Genomic DNA, 15,306 nt, shown 5'->3' with positions numbered 1-15,306 from the left:
TGTTGGTATGAGTTCAGTATTTAGTTTTTTAATTATAAAGTCATAATATATAGCAAGCATAAGAGAAGTTTCAAGCTGCTAGCTCTTTTTGAAGGGGGGGAGGAGGGAGCAGGGCAATGAGGATTAAGTGACTTGCCCAGGGTCACACAGCTAGTAAGTGTAAAGTATCTGAGGCCAAATTTGAACTCAGGGCCTCCTGAATCCAGGGCCAGTGCTTTATCCACTGTGGAGCTGCTAGCTCTTAAAAAGATTTACATGTAGATCACATGACCCACAGATCATTGCTATGGCCATTAAAAATGTCTTTGTGTGGGGCAGCTAGGTGGTGCAGTGGATAGAGCACTGGCCCTGGATTCGGGAGTACCTGAGTTCAAATCCGGCCTCAGACACTTAACACTTACTAGCTGTGTGACCCTGGGCAAGTCACTTAACCCCAATTGCCTCACAAAAATAAAAAAAATTTAAAAAAATTAAAAAAAATAAAAAAATAAAAAAAATAAATGTCTTTGTGTGCCCATCAATTGGGGAATGGCTGAACAAGCTGTGGTATATGATTGCAATGGCATGTTTGTGCCATAAGAGGCAAGCAGGATGGTTTCAGAAAAACCTGGAAAGACGTAAATGACCCCATGAAAAGTGAAGTGAGCAGAACCAGTAGAACAATGTACACAGTAACAGCCAATACTGTACAATGAACAACTGTGAATGACTTAGCTGTTCTCAGCAATACAATGATACAAGACAATCCCAAATTTTTCATTCATGATGAAAAATGCTATCGACCTCCAGAGAAATGATGGAGTCTCAATGCAAACTGAACCATACATTTTTTAAAATTTATATTTCTTGGGGCGGCTAGGTGGCACAGTGGATAAAGCACCGGCCCTGGATTCAGGAGTACCTGAGTTCAAATCCGGCCTCAGACACTTGACACTTACTAGCTGTGTGACCCTGGGCAAGTCACTTAACCCCCATTGCCCCGCAAAAAAAAAAAAGTAAAAAAAAAAAATTTATATTTCTTGTTTTTATTTTTTGGAAGTCTGTTTTCTTTCTCAGCATGACTAATATGGAACTGTTTTGCATGACTATATATTGTTAAGGGCTAAAATTCTAGCTAAACTGTCTAAAATATCTAATGAGTGGTCGCCAATAAATTATAAGCTTTAGCAAGAATTAGACTTTTAAGCATTTATTAAGGAGAATAAGAATTTGGTAAAGAGAGAGAGAAAGGCCTAGATTCCTATCTATTAAAGGGAGAGCACATTTCTAGCTCCGCTCTCCACCAGAGTCCAGAGGAAAGAGAGTGAGAGCGAGCGCCAGTCTCTTCCTTCCTCCTCCCACTAGCCCGTGTCACTTCCACACACCAAAGAAAAGACTCCTGGTCTTGCCCTCAAAGACCTTCGCTTCATGGGCGGAACTCTTCTACAGTAAGTCTCCAGCAGGTGGCGTCATTCCAATCGTTACAATATGTATAATCTATATCAAATTGCTTGCTTTCTCAAGGGGGGAGGGGAGAAGGGGAGAGAATTTGAAGTTCAACATTTTTAAAAATTAATGTTAAAATTGTTTTACATACAATTGGAAAAAAATTTTTTTTAAATGGCCTTGTAGTCAGAAGGCTCAGGAACCCTTTTCCAATAACAAACCAGTGATATACTCTGAACCATTAACATCTCTTAAGAAAGTCATACCACTAGCCCAAAAGCTACCCTAGAGGCAGACTGAAATGCAAACTGAACAAAGGTACTCTTGAAACAGGAATACAAATATGACAGACCAATTATGTTTATTACCCTGTGTTTCTTCCCCCTCAATACATAATATGCATAAACCTCAAAGTCCCCATTTCTTCTTTCCCACTAAAAAAAAAATCAATTCAATTTCAGCTACTTTAAAAAGTATAACACTAGTCCTTTTCAACCTCCTTATCTGTCTCTTCTAAGATTCATCTATCTAATTACCCCAGGAAACTCCCTCCCTCCACTTAATCTTTGAGGTGAAACACAATCCTAATTGTGGTTGTGATATGCCTAAAAAGGAAAAAGAAAGTCATAAATCACTGCAAGTCTCACTTAATCAAACCACAAGCATTTAAGATCTTACTATGAGCAGGGTACTCTGCTAAACACTTAGGAAAATGATTTTTTTAAAGTCCTGCCCTCAAAGAGTTTCTATTTTAAAATCCTAATGTCTTTAGTTTATTTAGGTCTTTATTAACAAAAAGCTTGAAGGCTTCCTATTTACATACATACAAAATACACACACACCTCAAAGCAAAGAAATCAGTACATAGATAAAAACGTAGCAGGTAAAAAGACAGCTTTTGATAAGAGGCACTATCAGCTGGGGAGGGGGGCGGGGTTCCAGCAAGAGGTCATGCTTAAACTGAAGCTTAATAAGAGAAGCAAGAGATTCTGAAAGTTGGAGGTTAACAGGAGAGCATTCTAGGCATGAGAGAGAACCAGTATAAAGGAATGGAGCCAGAAATGAAGCATCATGCCTAAGAAATATCAAGTAGGAAAGTCTGGTTATAGTTATTAGCGGGGACTAATTTGTCAAAATGTTTGAAAAAACAGGGATACCGCCTCTAATTATTGTTCATCCCTCAAATTACCAATATGCCAGGTAAATTATTTCTGAATTGTTTTTCTGTCCTGTATAAACAATTCTATGGCCTAAATCCTGTTTTCTCATTTTCTGTTGTATATGTGTGTGTACACATGTATTTCGGCTTTAGTCCTATTACAGAACATCATCATCCTATTATTTTTTTGGCTACAATAATTCCTGCAACTATTTACTAAGGCACAGATGGAGCAGGGAAAGAAGTCTATAATGAAGCCACAGATCTTTTGGAAGTATGGCTTAAAAAGGGGCAGGGGAGGGCCAATTTGTAGATGGACTTTTGGTATAACCTATTTACAAGGAGTCCCAAAAAGCTTTAAGCTAAATTAAAACTGCACTAAGACTTTTGGAGACGCTCTTGTCTAAGTAAAGAATTGCTAGCAAAGAAAGAGCTCAACCTGAATCTAAAAGAGTTAACAAGTACTACTACTTCCCTCTTCCTGCAGTTCATGAGAGGATCTTCCCAGGAGTCTAGATGTATACATTTTTTTATGAGATGACATTCTATTACCCACCTTTGTGGCCTTTGCATAGACTGTCTCACAAGCCTGGATTCCCCCTCGGCTTCTTGGAACCTCTAGCACAGGGCATCTTATACTTTTTCCACTCAAACCCCTTTTCACCTGAGAAATTTTTACGTGACCACAGGATATACAGGTATATAAAACAGGTATGTATATGAACCAAGCAAATTTTTCATGACCCCCACATTCAGTTACTCACAACCCACAGTTTAAGAAGCTTTGTTCTAGCATATCTTAGACCAAGTGCTAATTAATATCCTTCAATAAGTTCTTCTAATACGGATTTCCAATATTGTTAGCCCCACCTCCCTTCCCAATCCTGTATTTACTTATCTGTAAGCATTCTATATTCCCTCAGTAGAATGATGCTCCTTGAGTAGAGGTATCATCTCATTCCTGAATTTGTATTCCCAGCATCTAGCAATGTACACAGCATATAGTCTGCACTTAATAGTTCTTGATTTAGAACCCTACAATCATCAAAGAAATTAAGTAGTGCTCATAACCTGACTTTTAGTAAAAAACAGTGTTAGCAGTTACCATTTTGAGGTTTGCAAAACACTGTTATCTCACTTGATATTTGCTATTCAAACATAGGCAATCAACAATTGTCTAATGTGTATTATGTAACAACTAATATTACACCTAACAGTTAATTCCCTAAAATCATTTCAATTTTTCATTTCAATATACATCCTTGTCCCTTCTTAGTTACTCTTTAGTTTATTTAGATCTTTATTAACAAAAAACTTCAAGAAAGGAAGGGCTTCTCATTTAGTTATATAAAAGGGCCTCAAAGCAATACTGGCTTCCTCTTCAGTAAAGGCCTTCAAGAAAAAGCTGGTTGGTTCTGTTGAATAGGATTCTTTTTTTCAGGTACCCATTGAATACATGACACTTGAGGTCTCTTCCAACTCAGTAATTGCTGTATAAGCAACAGCTAGCACCATGCAGGCTGGACCAGCCTTTTCTTAAAAACATACCGAAGCAATGCTCAGGACTTAGATGGTCCAGAGAGCTAAGGTTCAAACCATTGAGGGCACAGGCACCTTCCCATGCTCTATGGGACAAAAACCAGGCAATAAAGAGCTAGGAGCTCCTTCTCAAGCTACCTACATTCCGGATTCTGATGGCAGTGTTAGCATGGCTAGAAAACCCTGCCTACCTGAATCAATCCTGTATCCTCCCTAAATAGCCTTTTTCAGGCTATGGCTATTCCTTTTGGTAATTGTTCAGCTGTCTACCAAATGTCAACTTCACTGCAACCAGTGGACAAGCCGGAGTCAGGCCTGGCCTACAACTATTTGAGGGAAATGAGGGGATTGGAGCAATAAGTGGTGATGGAAATTGAATGAACCACATTGATTCTATCTTGTGACTCAATTCTGGAGCTAGTTTCTATTCAATTATGGCTCTATATCCAATTTCTGTCCTGGGAGAAAACTATTCAATTATGAGAATTGGGAGGAACTTTATTATTGTTTATTATTATTATTATTTATTATTGTTTGAACCTAGCCCTGTGTGGCTAGGAAATTGGACTACTTCTCCCTGCTGGTAAGAGACCCTTAATCAAGGACCTCAGTTATGCTCACCAGAAATCTAGCCAGATCCTAAGAAGGCAGATTTCAGAAAAACCTGGACTCACATGAATTGATGCTGAGTGAAATGAGCAAAACCAAAAGAGAAGGTTGTACACAGTATCAACAACACTGTGCAATGATCACCAGCGATAGACTTAGCTCTTCTCAGCAATACAATGATCCAAGACAATGCCAAAAGACTCATGATGGAAAATGTCCTCCACATCCAGAAAAAGAATTATGGAATCTGAATGCAGATTGAAGCATACTATTTTCACTTATGTTTTTGTTTTTTTAGTTGTTGTTTCTTTTTTCTTTTTCCCCCTTTTGTTCTGATTCTTCTCTCACAACATGACTAATGTAGAAATATGTTTAACATGACTGCCTGCTGGCTTCAAGAGGGGAAAGGGAAAGGTGGGAGAAAAATTCAGAACTCAAATCTTACAAAAATGAATGTTGAAAACTATATTTACATGTAATTGGAAAAAATAAAATATTAAGAAAAAAAGATTGATGCAAGTAGTTTTCTCAAAATTATACATCTCGAGCAACTCATACATTTAATCTGAAAACTGGCCCCATCCTGATTAATTAGTTATTGTTTCTATGTTCTTTTGATTGTTTATGGACACTTGGAGGAAGTGAGATATCGCCTTTTCTGATTTCAGGGAAATGCACCTGTTCAATGCACCCCCCCCCCCTTCTGATTTAGAAAGTCCCTAATCTTTCATCCAGATTACTCAATGTTGCACCATTTCCTTTTAATTAAATGGCCTTACTAGATTGTTTATAACATATAAAAGTCTGTCTCCCCCTGTATTTGGGGTCCAGTTCCAATTTACTAGGCAATTGGCACACATTGCTTGATAAATCGATATGCTCAGAAGCTCCAAACCCTTGTTTCTTCAGTTATTTCATCTTTCCTCCACTAGTGAAACACCTTGTCAAATACTTGTTTCTAGTTTCTAGTTTCTATTAACCTATTACTCAATCTGATCTCTGCCTGACCTGATCAGTCCTTCTCCACAAGTGTTATACACTTAATTCCCTGAAGAGAATATAAATGAACAATTTTGTTATTTAGATTTTAATCCTCATTAAACTCCGACTCCAATGTCTCATTAGCAAAGAAGTCTTCATAGGTTGTTTAAGACTAGACAAGTAGATTTCAATCTCTGGCAAGGCTTACCCCAAAATAGAAAAGGCTTTGAGTACAGGTCTAGTAATAATGAACTGCTCTGTCTTCCAAGGACTAGTCCAGTAAAATTTGTACAGGCTCATCATCATAAAGTTGGCTGATGAAAGAAGAATTTTTTTTCCTGGCATATGCAAAAGGATCTTGAAGTCACATATCCCTGGCATGAAGTATTTGATTTTGATAAATTCACTTATACTACAGTATTGAGCATATCGGGACATTTTGGTATTTTTAAGCCTTTTGTCCCCAAAGATCTGTAATTTCTTTAAAAGGGGAGCATCAAAAGCAAGGAGAGAGTTTGTTGTTGTCTGCTTTGAGAGGAGGGAAGGAAGGGCTATGCAGTGGGGCTTCCTTTGCCAATAAAATTACTTATTACCTTAGACTGACCCTAAATGTTAAAATTGCTTTGGTCACATGAATTAGAGCTAGAAGGGGACTGAGAACATCTAGTTCAATCCCCTAACTAAATCAAGATAACTAAATCAAGGCCCAGAAAGGATAAGTGACTTACTCAAGAACATACTTAACATTTTAGAGAGCCTAGAAGTAACTAGTGCAGTTATAGTCAATCTCTTCTCCCCACTTACCCCCCATCAGCTTTCCAGGGAAAGGTAAGCCCTTACTGGAGATGATCTGGCTTCATATCTATATATATATATATAGATATCTATATCTATAGATATCTATATCTATATCTATATATATATATCTTTATGGTCACTAAACCAGGCTACCACATGAACATGTGTTCTCTAAACTGTCTAATCTCCCACTCCCTTAACCCTAACATCTATCTTCCTACTCCTGTATCCCAAGAATCTTGTACATCCAAAAACCATTCACATCCTCTTGAGCAAGAAGAGAATCCAGACACTAGAAATTCCTCTTGTTTTGGAGCCTTTCAGCTCCTTGCAATATCGTGAATTGCAGATAGAAAAAAAGGAAACCTCTAAAATAGGCTAAGGACCTAAGGGAAGGGGTTAAAAAAAGGTGGGGGGAGAGGGATAGCATGACGAAATGTGTTTGGAAGACTGGGAGCGGTTTTTTGCCACCAACCCCCAAAGGAGTCTTCAAAAAAGAGGCTACACCAGGAAAAAGGAGAAACCTGAAGCAATCATTTTAGAGTCCAGTGTTTGAAAGGTATTATTCACAGATGCTAAAGGGTATTTCTTTATGGGATGAACTATGGCAAAGAATAGTTAGAAAGAAGCTAATGGGAAAAGGAAAAAAATAAATATACACTGTATCTAAGATCTGCTCCAGCTTTCTCCTTTTTCTGATGACAGATCCACTGAACAAAAAAAGAAAAAAATTAATTATGAAAATTTAAATTACATTTATATTAACTACTTACCATTTATGGAAAATTACCAGAAAATATAGTAACAATTTGGGAAATAAAAGATGTGTTGGATCAACTTTAACTATATGGCCATCTATGACTAAATTTAAACTACAGGCAGAAATACTGTGCTAAACTAAAGTACACTCAAGTGGTCTCCCTGACACTATTCTCTACCCTAGTCCAATCCATCCTACACACTACCCTTAAATTAATCTCACTTGCTCCCACCAGATGCCTTTCCTTACTTCCCTAGCCCAGAATGATCTCTCCTTCTAATCAACCTAAGGAGCATTTATTTTCTTTACTACTCATCTGGTACTTAATTTACCTGACCTCACTATTTATAATTTTTCACATGTTTACTTCCCAAAACTAGACTATAAGTACCTTCGATTAAAAAAAGAAGGTCCTTGAGGACAGACTTTTTCTTTTTTTGCTTCACCAGTGCCTAGCATACAATGATTAATAAACACATAACAGACTGATTGATTTAGAACATGGTCCATACTTCATGTGTTATTGTTGTCTGTTCCCCTCAGCACCTAGGACAGAGCCTTTCATAGAGCAGTGATCTGAAATTAAGTTCCTTTATTTAAACTAAAATGTCGACAATAGTCAAAATACTACCAATTACTACCAGGAGGGGGGAGGGATGGTGGAGAGCCTAAAAAGCAATCCTGTTTCTTAAAGTACTATAAACATATTCAAATCTAGAACTTTTTCACTAACCCAAAATTTCAGTTTGGCTATCTGAACACTATGCACAACTTCCTCAACCAAAAACCAAATAAACATTCATTCATAAATGGATTATCCATAATGTGGTTTATTCAAAATTAACTTTCTTTTAACCTTACTGAGAAAAATTACATTGAGTTTGTTAGCACTCTCACTCTTTCTGCTTAGCCTTATCCCTCCCTATAAGGAGCTGAAATTCAGTCTAGCAGGAAGACAGAAGGCTTCCTTAGCTCCTAGAAGCAGGACTGCAAATTTAGTGAAGAGATGGTCTTTATGCTGGATTGATGTTCTGCAGGTATTAATTCAGCACCTATCATACACCCAACATTATGGGGCCACTGTGTGATATGAGAAATATGAGGGGGAAAACCCAACCTAAAAGCACTTGTCTTACAACTCCTACTACATTATAAATTGCAAGAGGGTAGGAGTGGTGTTTTCTCATCTTGATATTTTCAGTGCATTAAAGACAGTTGCCACTTCAATATTTGTTCAACTGAAGAATTATAAGGGGATGAAGAATAGAGGTGTTAAACACAGCTAAGTAATTTGGACAACTTTCCAACTCTCTCTTAAATAATCTGTAAAATAACATGCTGAAATTACACTTATCAGTACTATGTTCTTAGAATACCCAGTCATATTCCAACATCAAGTATAAATGACTGCTAGTGTTCTTTTATGCAGTGTTTTCAATAACATATATGCTTTAGACCATAAACTCTGTACACAAAAGTATTAAAGTCAGTTAATTGTTTTAGCTGAAAAATATAAAAGAGGTGGGGAGAGGGGAAGTCCAGTGTCGCCATAAAGCAATGGATCCTAACCTCAATTCCAAAGGTAGTCACCAAGAAGCTACAGAAAGGTATCAAGCTATCCTCTTGAAAAAAAATCTTAGAGAGCAAAGCACCCTGGCTAATGCAATTCTTGGACAATAAATGAATAAGCAGCTCCAGTTTACTTGCTCCCCCCCACTATTCCCCCACCCCAGCCTCCTTAGCCTATGCTCAATCTGCTGCAAGTACAGTGAAGGCAGAAAAATCCAAGAAGTCACCAAACAGGTCTCCTCAATTGTCTTCATCAAGTAGTGTTCTCTGGTGAAATAAGGTGTTTTGTTTTAAGTGATAATAAACATAAATAAATAGACAAGAATGGCAAGAACTGAGGACATTCCCACAGCAATGAAACTGCTTTCTTTACTAGATGCCAAGACCCAGGATATTGATCTCTGCTTTAAAGATATTCCCGGGGCAGCTAGATGGCGCAGTGGATAGAGCACCGACCCTGGAGTCAGGAGGACCTGAGTTCAAATCCGGCCTCAGACACTTAACACTTACTAGCTGTGTGACCCTGGGCAAGTCACTTAACCCCAACTGCCTCATTAAAAAAAAAATAATAAAAATAAAAAAAGATATTCCCAAAGAATTAGGGTTCCTCATATATGTTATTTTAACCACTGCTGGGGGGGGGGGTCACAAATTAATTCAAATTTTTAAAAAACCTCTTTCTTCACAATAACCTTAGGGAATATTGGTGGGCTAAGTATTATTATCCTCATTCTACAAAAGGGAAAAGAAAGATAATGACTAATTTACATACAACATATTTGTTGCCTCATTCAAGAAGTTACTGAGTGCTACTATATCCAAGATTATGGTACTAACCATGGCAAAAACCATGGACAAGCCTGTTCAACAAGAATCCCTCTCTATATAGACATAGCTAAAAGAAGTCTATCTTAAACCACTTTTAAGAACTTCAAAAGTATATAATTTTCACTAGGAAAGATGATAAAATGTAAAAAACCAAAAGACTCAACATCCTTGCTGCATATCATATATTACCACCTCATTTTTTTTAATGAAAAATTTAAGTTACAACAAATTAAATTATCTGGCAAAAAAAATTGACAACCAGGCCTGAATATTTGCTGTCATATTTTTCTTTAAAAATACTGCTTTTAAAACCACTCTGAACCGCACTCAATTGTATTTCATTTTTTCCTATTTACAATAACACACTGCACAATTTTCAGTATTTATTGCTCATTTTTTGTCTACTACTACAGTGCTGTCGTAAAAATCCAATAATCAGCTTTAAAAGTACAGGCCACATTTTAAAATCTAATTAATCTGCATTATTAACACTTTCTCCATCACTTTTTAAAAGTCTAGACAATCAAAAAAGAAACCAAAAATTAAAGTTAAAAATCAGTAAACCGGGGGCAGCTAGATGTCGAAGTGGATAGAGCACCGGCCCTGGAGTCAGGAGTACCTGAGTTCAAATCCGACCTCAGACACTTAACACTTACTAGCAGTGTGACCCTGGGCAAGTCACTTAACCCCAATTGCCTCACTAAAAAAAAAAAAATCAGTAAACCAAGTCTTGATATTTGCAGATTGCCAATTTCTGAGGTAGAAATGCTCACACTAAAACCTGAACAATCTGATTATGCCAGTTAGAGCTGGCTCCAATATACTTTTGCTGTCTACAGTCTAACTTGATTTAGAATGAAAATTTACAGAATTTATGAGATGGAAAACCATGGGCTCTAGAGTCAGAACCTGACCCAGAGTTCTGTATCTGGATTCAAATCCCACTTCTGATACTTACCCTTATGTGACTCTGAGCAAATCACTTAACCTCCCTGGAACCTCTCAGTTTCATTACCCATAAATTAAGGGAGTAAGACTGGATGGAATGATTTCTTCAGTCACATACTATTCTCATCAGTATTAAAACTAGAAACATATTCTATTTAAAATATTTTAGATTAAAAAGTCAGATAACTGGACAGTTATATCAAAATACATCGAACAACAGAAGTAAAAAACTTAAGTCAGAATATCAGAATATTTGCTAAAATGTTTGGGGATTCAGGAATGTCTGGAAATTCATCAACATCTTCTTCCATATGTCAACCATACTTGGTAAACTTGATTTAAAGAATAACTAATCTTCTAAACAATGTTCTGGGAAATTTTAAAGAGCAGATCTTACTTATGGAAGTATTACCCAAAAATAGGTTTTCTCCAATTGATCTCAAGCCACTGGAACGTCAACAAATCGTTACTACAACAATAAATCTTCTGTTTACTTTCCTCTATGACAGGTTTCATTGCTTAATGATTTTTTAAAAAAGGGAAAACATAAAAAATCTGTAAATTACTTGTTTTATTATTCCTTTAGAATGATACCTGTAAAACCCATTTAGAATTGTTCTGCAGTGTTTTACCATATGCTTCAGGATCAGAGGTAGATCTCCCCACCACCACAAGAAATATTAAAATCTGAAACTCAATACCACCAGAAGTGCATTTTGGGTAAGATTGACATTAAGTAAATTTTAAAATCACACGACACACTTGCTCAATATGCAAAAATCTCAAAATTAAAATACTTAAGCTTCAGTGACATGTTGGGAACCAAGAAAAAGTTCAAAGAATACTTAGAATATTTTGGTTTTAAAAGCTTAAAAATGTCAATTTCGACCTACAATTATTATAAAGTAAAAAAAAAAAAAAGGTTTTCACAAAGCAATAATCAATCCAAGTGAGTGATCCTCAGGATTAGTCAAATGTTTAATCTTGCATATGTGGCATAAAGTTCCTGGTAGATCAAAATTACTTTAAAAACAAAACAAAAATCTGTCTAGTCAAAAATTCCCAGAAGCAGTTTTTGATCTGCGGGATTACTGAAGATCATAACTAACATCTTAATTAAATTCGAATCATGAAAAATTGCTTTTCTCAGGGCCTTCTTGTTTCGTGAAATAAAAACACTGCTTCTGCGTCTGGTAGGACTCGTACATTTTAACGTGGGTGGCGGGAGAGAACAAATAATACACAAAGACCAGGAGCTTCTTCACCCATAACATTAACTGACCGCAGGCCATCGAGACACCCGTCTCACCCCAAAAAGCTTCATACCACAGAACTTGAGTAGCAAAGAAGTGTTTAAAAATTAAATCAAAAGCCTTTTCTGTCGTTTAGCACGTCGTATGCACTCAATGGATAAACGCACCGTGACTTGATTTTTGCTAGGATCTACTACTGGGACAGCGAGGTGTCAAGAGACGCCAGAAATAACTCCCCACATTGTTCTAAGGGGTGGTGGATGGGGGGAAGAGTCCGTGGCCTTCACCGGCGCAGGGTCGGGGCGTTCATCACTACCGGCCCGACGGACACAAGGAGCCAAACATTAAACAGGAGCTCACCGTCTAGGGGGGGCCCCTCCAGAAGAAACACGCGCGGGGTGAATGGGATCCAGCCCCGGGCCCTTCCATCGGGCCCCACATCTCCGAACCGCCCCCCTTCTCCCCCGGCCGCAGGCTCGGAGCAACGCCGGGCCACGATTTGTACGAATCTTGGGAATAATTCAGGAATCGAAAGCCCCCCCACCACCCCCAACACACACACACACACACACACACACACACACACACACACTTAATTTAACCAGGGGAGGGGGGAGGGGACGAGGATACGGGCGGGAAAGAAAAAAGCCTCCCCCAACACGCTTCTTCCCGGGCAAGTTTCGCACCCCCGCCCCCAGCGCCCCCAACCCTTCCATAGATCCAACCGTTCCCCGCGCCCGGCCCCGCTCCTTCCTCCCTTCCCGAAGGACGGCCGGCCGGGCGCGGAGGCGCCTGCCCCGATGGGCGGCCTAGGGCCTCAGCAAAGGCCGAGCCTCCAGTGACTGCCCGGAGCGGGCGGGCGGGCGGCTCGACCTTCCCCCGCCCCGCCCCCTCTCAGCCCGGGGCCGGCGATCGATCGGGGCCTCGCGGCGGGGACGGGGCAGCGCCCGGCCTGGAGAAGGGAGAGAGGGAGGGCGGCGGCGGCGCTGCAGGGGTGGGGCCCCGCGCGGATCTCGCGGCCTCACCTGAAGTCCTTGTCGCTGGATGTCATCTTCTCCAGCAGATTGGAGATGTGGTACGAGGCGCTCGCCATGTTGACGAACTCGGTCCGGTCGGCCCGCCGATACCGATGCCGCACTCCTCCTCCTCCTCCTGCCCTCCTCTAGCTCCGGGGCTCGCGGCCCGGCCCGCTCCCGCTCCCGGGGCTGCGGCGGCGGTGACGAGGGAGGCGCCTCCAAGGGCTGCCCCCTCCCCGGCGGAGCGCGGGCCTGTCCCGGGAGGAGCAGAGAAAGCGGCGCGGCCCGCCTAACGACAGCACTGCTCGCGAGGGGCCGGTCTCATGGGCGGCGGGGAGGGGGTGGGGGGGCGGGAAGTCCGGCGAGGGCCTCTCCGGGGAGCCAGACGGTCCTGCTCCGGCCTCTCGCTCGCTCCCTTCCTGCCTGAGGCAAGCGGCCAAATCCCGCCTCCTGCACTCCGGGGGCGACGGCGACCGCGGCTCCCGCTGCGTACTTAAGTACCAAAGGAGTACGGAAACCCGGGGTCAAGGGTCACAGAGGCTCCGGCGAGCGCGCCCCCGCAGCGGCCCGGATGGGTGGCTATCCAATTGGCCCAGGGGCGTGTCAGTCTGCGCGGGGACGGCCGTGCGTAAGGCGTGACTGGGACGGAGAGAGGAGTGTTCTCTCGAGACTTCCAAGCGACGGTTAAAGGGCGCGGGGATGCAGGTTAGGGAGGGATGAGCTAGGAAACGGTAAAGGATGGGCTTGAGTGTCATGCGCATAATTGAGCGTAGAAGTGCCAGATTTCGGACGCGAAGAAAAAGATAAAGCCTCCGGGCTGTGTTAATGAAGGAATCTAGCTCAAGTTAAGAGTCGGGGCTCGCCTTCGTTTCCTGCGGGACGCGTGGCCTGCGGCATCTTAAAGTATAGCCGCGCGAAGACTACGAATCCCATCGTGCATTGTAAACATCGTACTCGGGTGCGATCTGATTGGCTGCGGTCCCTGTCAGCTTCTTTCTTGCTCCTCCCCCCAGCCCCCCTTTCCTTCTCGGAGAGAGGAATGAATGCCGGGATTCGTGGGTTGGCGGGAGGGGGGCCGCCGGCGCGGGGATCTCTGGGTCTTGGAGCTGGTGAAGTTCTGACGAATCACTTTTGGCCGTGCACGAAAATTGCTTATGCCAGGGTCTCCCTGAGCCTTCTGTACACGTGCCCAGGCAGGGCAGCCATGCTTTCTCTCTCCTTTACGGACCGTACTTGTACTACCCAACCCAAGCCAACTCGCATCCCTTAAGTGCTTTACTGTAACCCAAGGTGCTGGGGTACAGAGACCAATGGCTTCTGCCCTCAAGGAACTATATTTCTACTGGAAATGATGTCTGCTCAAAATTTAAAAAAAAAAAGGCAAACAAAAATCCTTTTTCCTGCCTCTGTTTTACGGGACTAGTGGGCACATTCCTCATAAATCAAGAACATCCCACTTTATTTTGTGGATTCTCGACCTCTCCCCAGGCCAACCCCAGACTTTTTTTTTTTAATCAAAGGTATAATAAACCTACTTGTGCCAACATATTAGGAAAATTTGAATGACCCAGCACAAAAGAAGACTACTAACCGAGCCGCAGGAAAAGGAGCCCAATGAAATGTTCACATTTTTAGTAGTTTGTTGTGCCTGCAAGGAGGCACTTTCCTGGCTCCTCCTGCTTGTCAAATAAACCAGTAATTTATTGAGTGCTATATTTTTATCGATTTAGGATCTCTAACCTATTTATTCAACTTGAGGATGAATACTCTTAGGAATTTTCCTGCAAGATAATGGCTAATATGTAGTAGGTGATTTTTGACCTTGCCAGTTCCTTTGCAGGGTTTAGATTTCAGTTAAGTAAACATTTTTGAAGGCCTACTATGGGAGGGGTATCAGGCTTAATGCTGGGAATGGGAAGATAGTTATTGCAAAGGAAGACAGTGTGATAACTGTGGGGAAAGGGCTCAATTCTGAATTAGAGGGCCTGGGTTTGAAAAGGCTCTGCCTGAATAACTTTGGAAAAGTTAATTTCCTTGGACTCTAGTTTTCCCATCCCATGAGAGTTGATCCAGATAATCTTTAGGCCCCTTCCAGCTCTAAATTCTAGAATTCTAGATACCCCTGTTCTCAAGGAGAATGAATATATTCACGTGACCTTCCTTTTACCACCTCTCTAGTTCTGCCCCTGCTTACTTTATATACAGACCACAGCCTACAAACTGGACTCTCCACTTTGAGTCTCTCCCTGTTCCAATCCATCTGTATCCCACTTGCCAGGTTAATCTTCCTAAAACAAAACTTTTATTATATCACTGCTATTCAGAACTTTTGGTGGTTCCCCCACTGTTCGAGGATTAAAACTATATAGAGCCTAAAATGTCAGGCAAGGAGTTCACTTTTCATCTTTTTTCCCCCTTAAA

At 41.0% G+C, this 15,306-nt stretch overlaps 1 protein-coding gene across 1 annotated transcript in view; it reads right to left on the bottom strand.

Annotated features, from left to right (window-relative positions):
* CAND1 (cullin associated and neddylation dissociated 1) overlaps positions 1-13,398 on the bottom strand; it is a 50,763-nt gene extending 37,365 nt beyond the window's left edge. Inside the window, exon 1 of the mRNA XM_043965922.1 lies at positions 12,895-13,398. Coding sequence (XP_043821857.1) covers positions 12,895-12,962 — 68 coding nt within the window. The 5' untranslated portion in view covers positions 12,963-13,398. The remainder of the gene's footprint in view (positions 1-12,894) is intronic.
* Between the last annotated feature and the right edge of the window lie 1,908 nt (positions 13,399-15,306).

Source organism: Dromiciops gliroides, chromosome 5 (genome assembly GCF_019393635.1).
Source record: "Dromiciops gliroides isolate mDroGli1 chromosome 5, mDroGli1.pri, whole genome shotgun sequence".
In the NCBI taxonomy this organism is placed as follows: Eukaryota; Metazoa; Chordata; class Mammalia; order Microbiotheria; family Microbiotheriidae; genus Dromiciops; species Dromiciops gliroides.
Note: the sequence above shows the minus strand (reverse complement) of the source record. Positions and strands in the feature narration are given on the sequence as shown.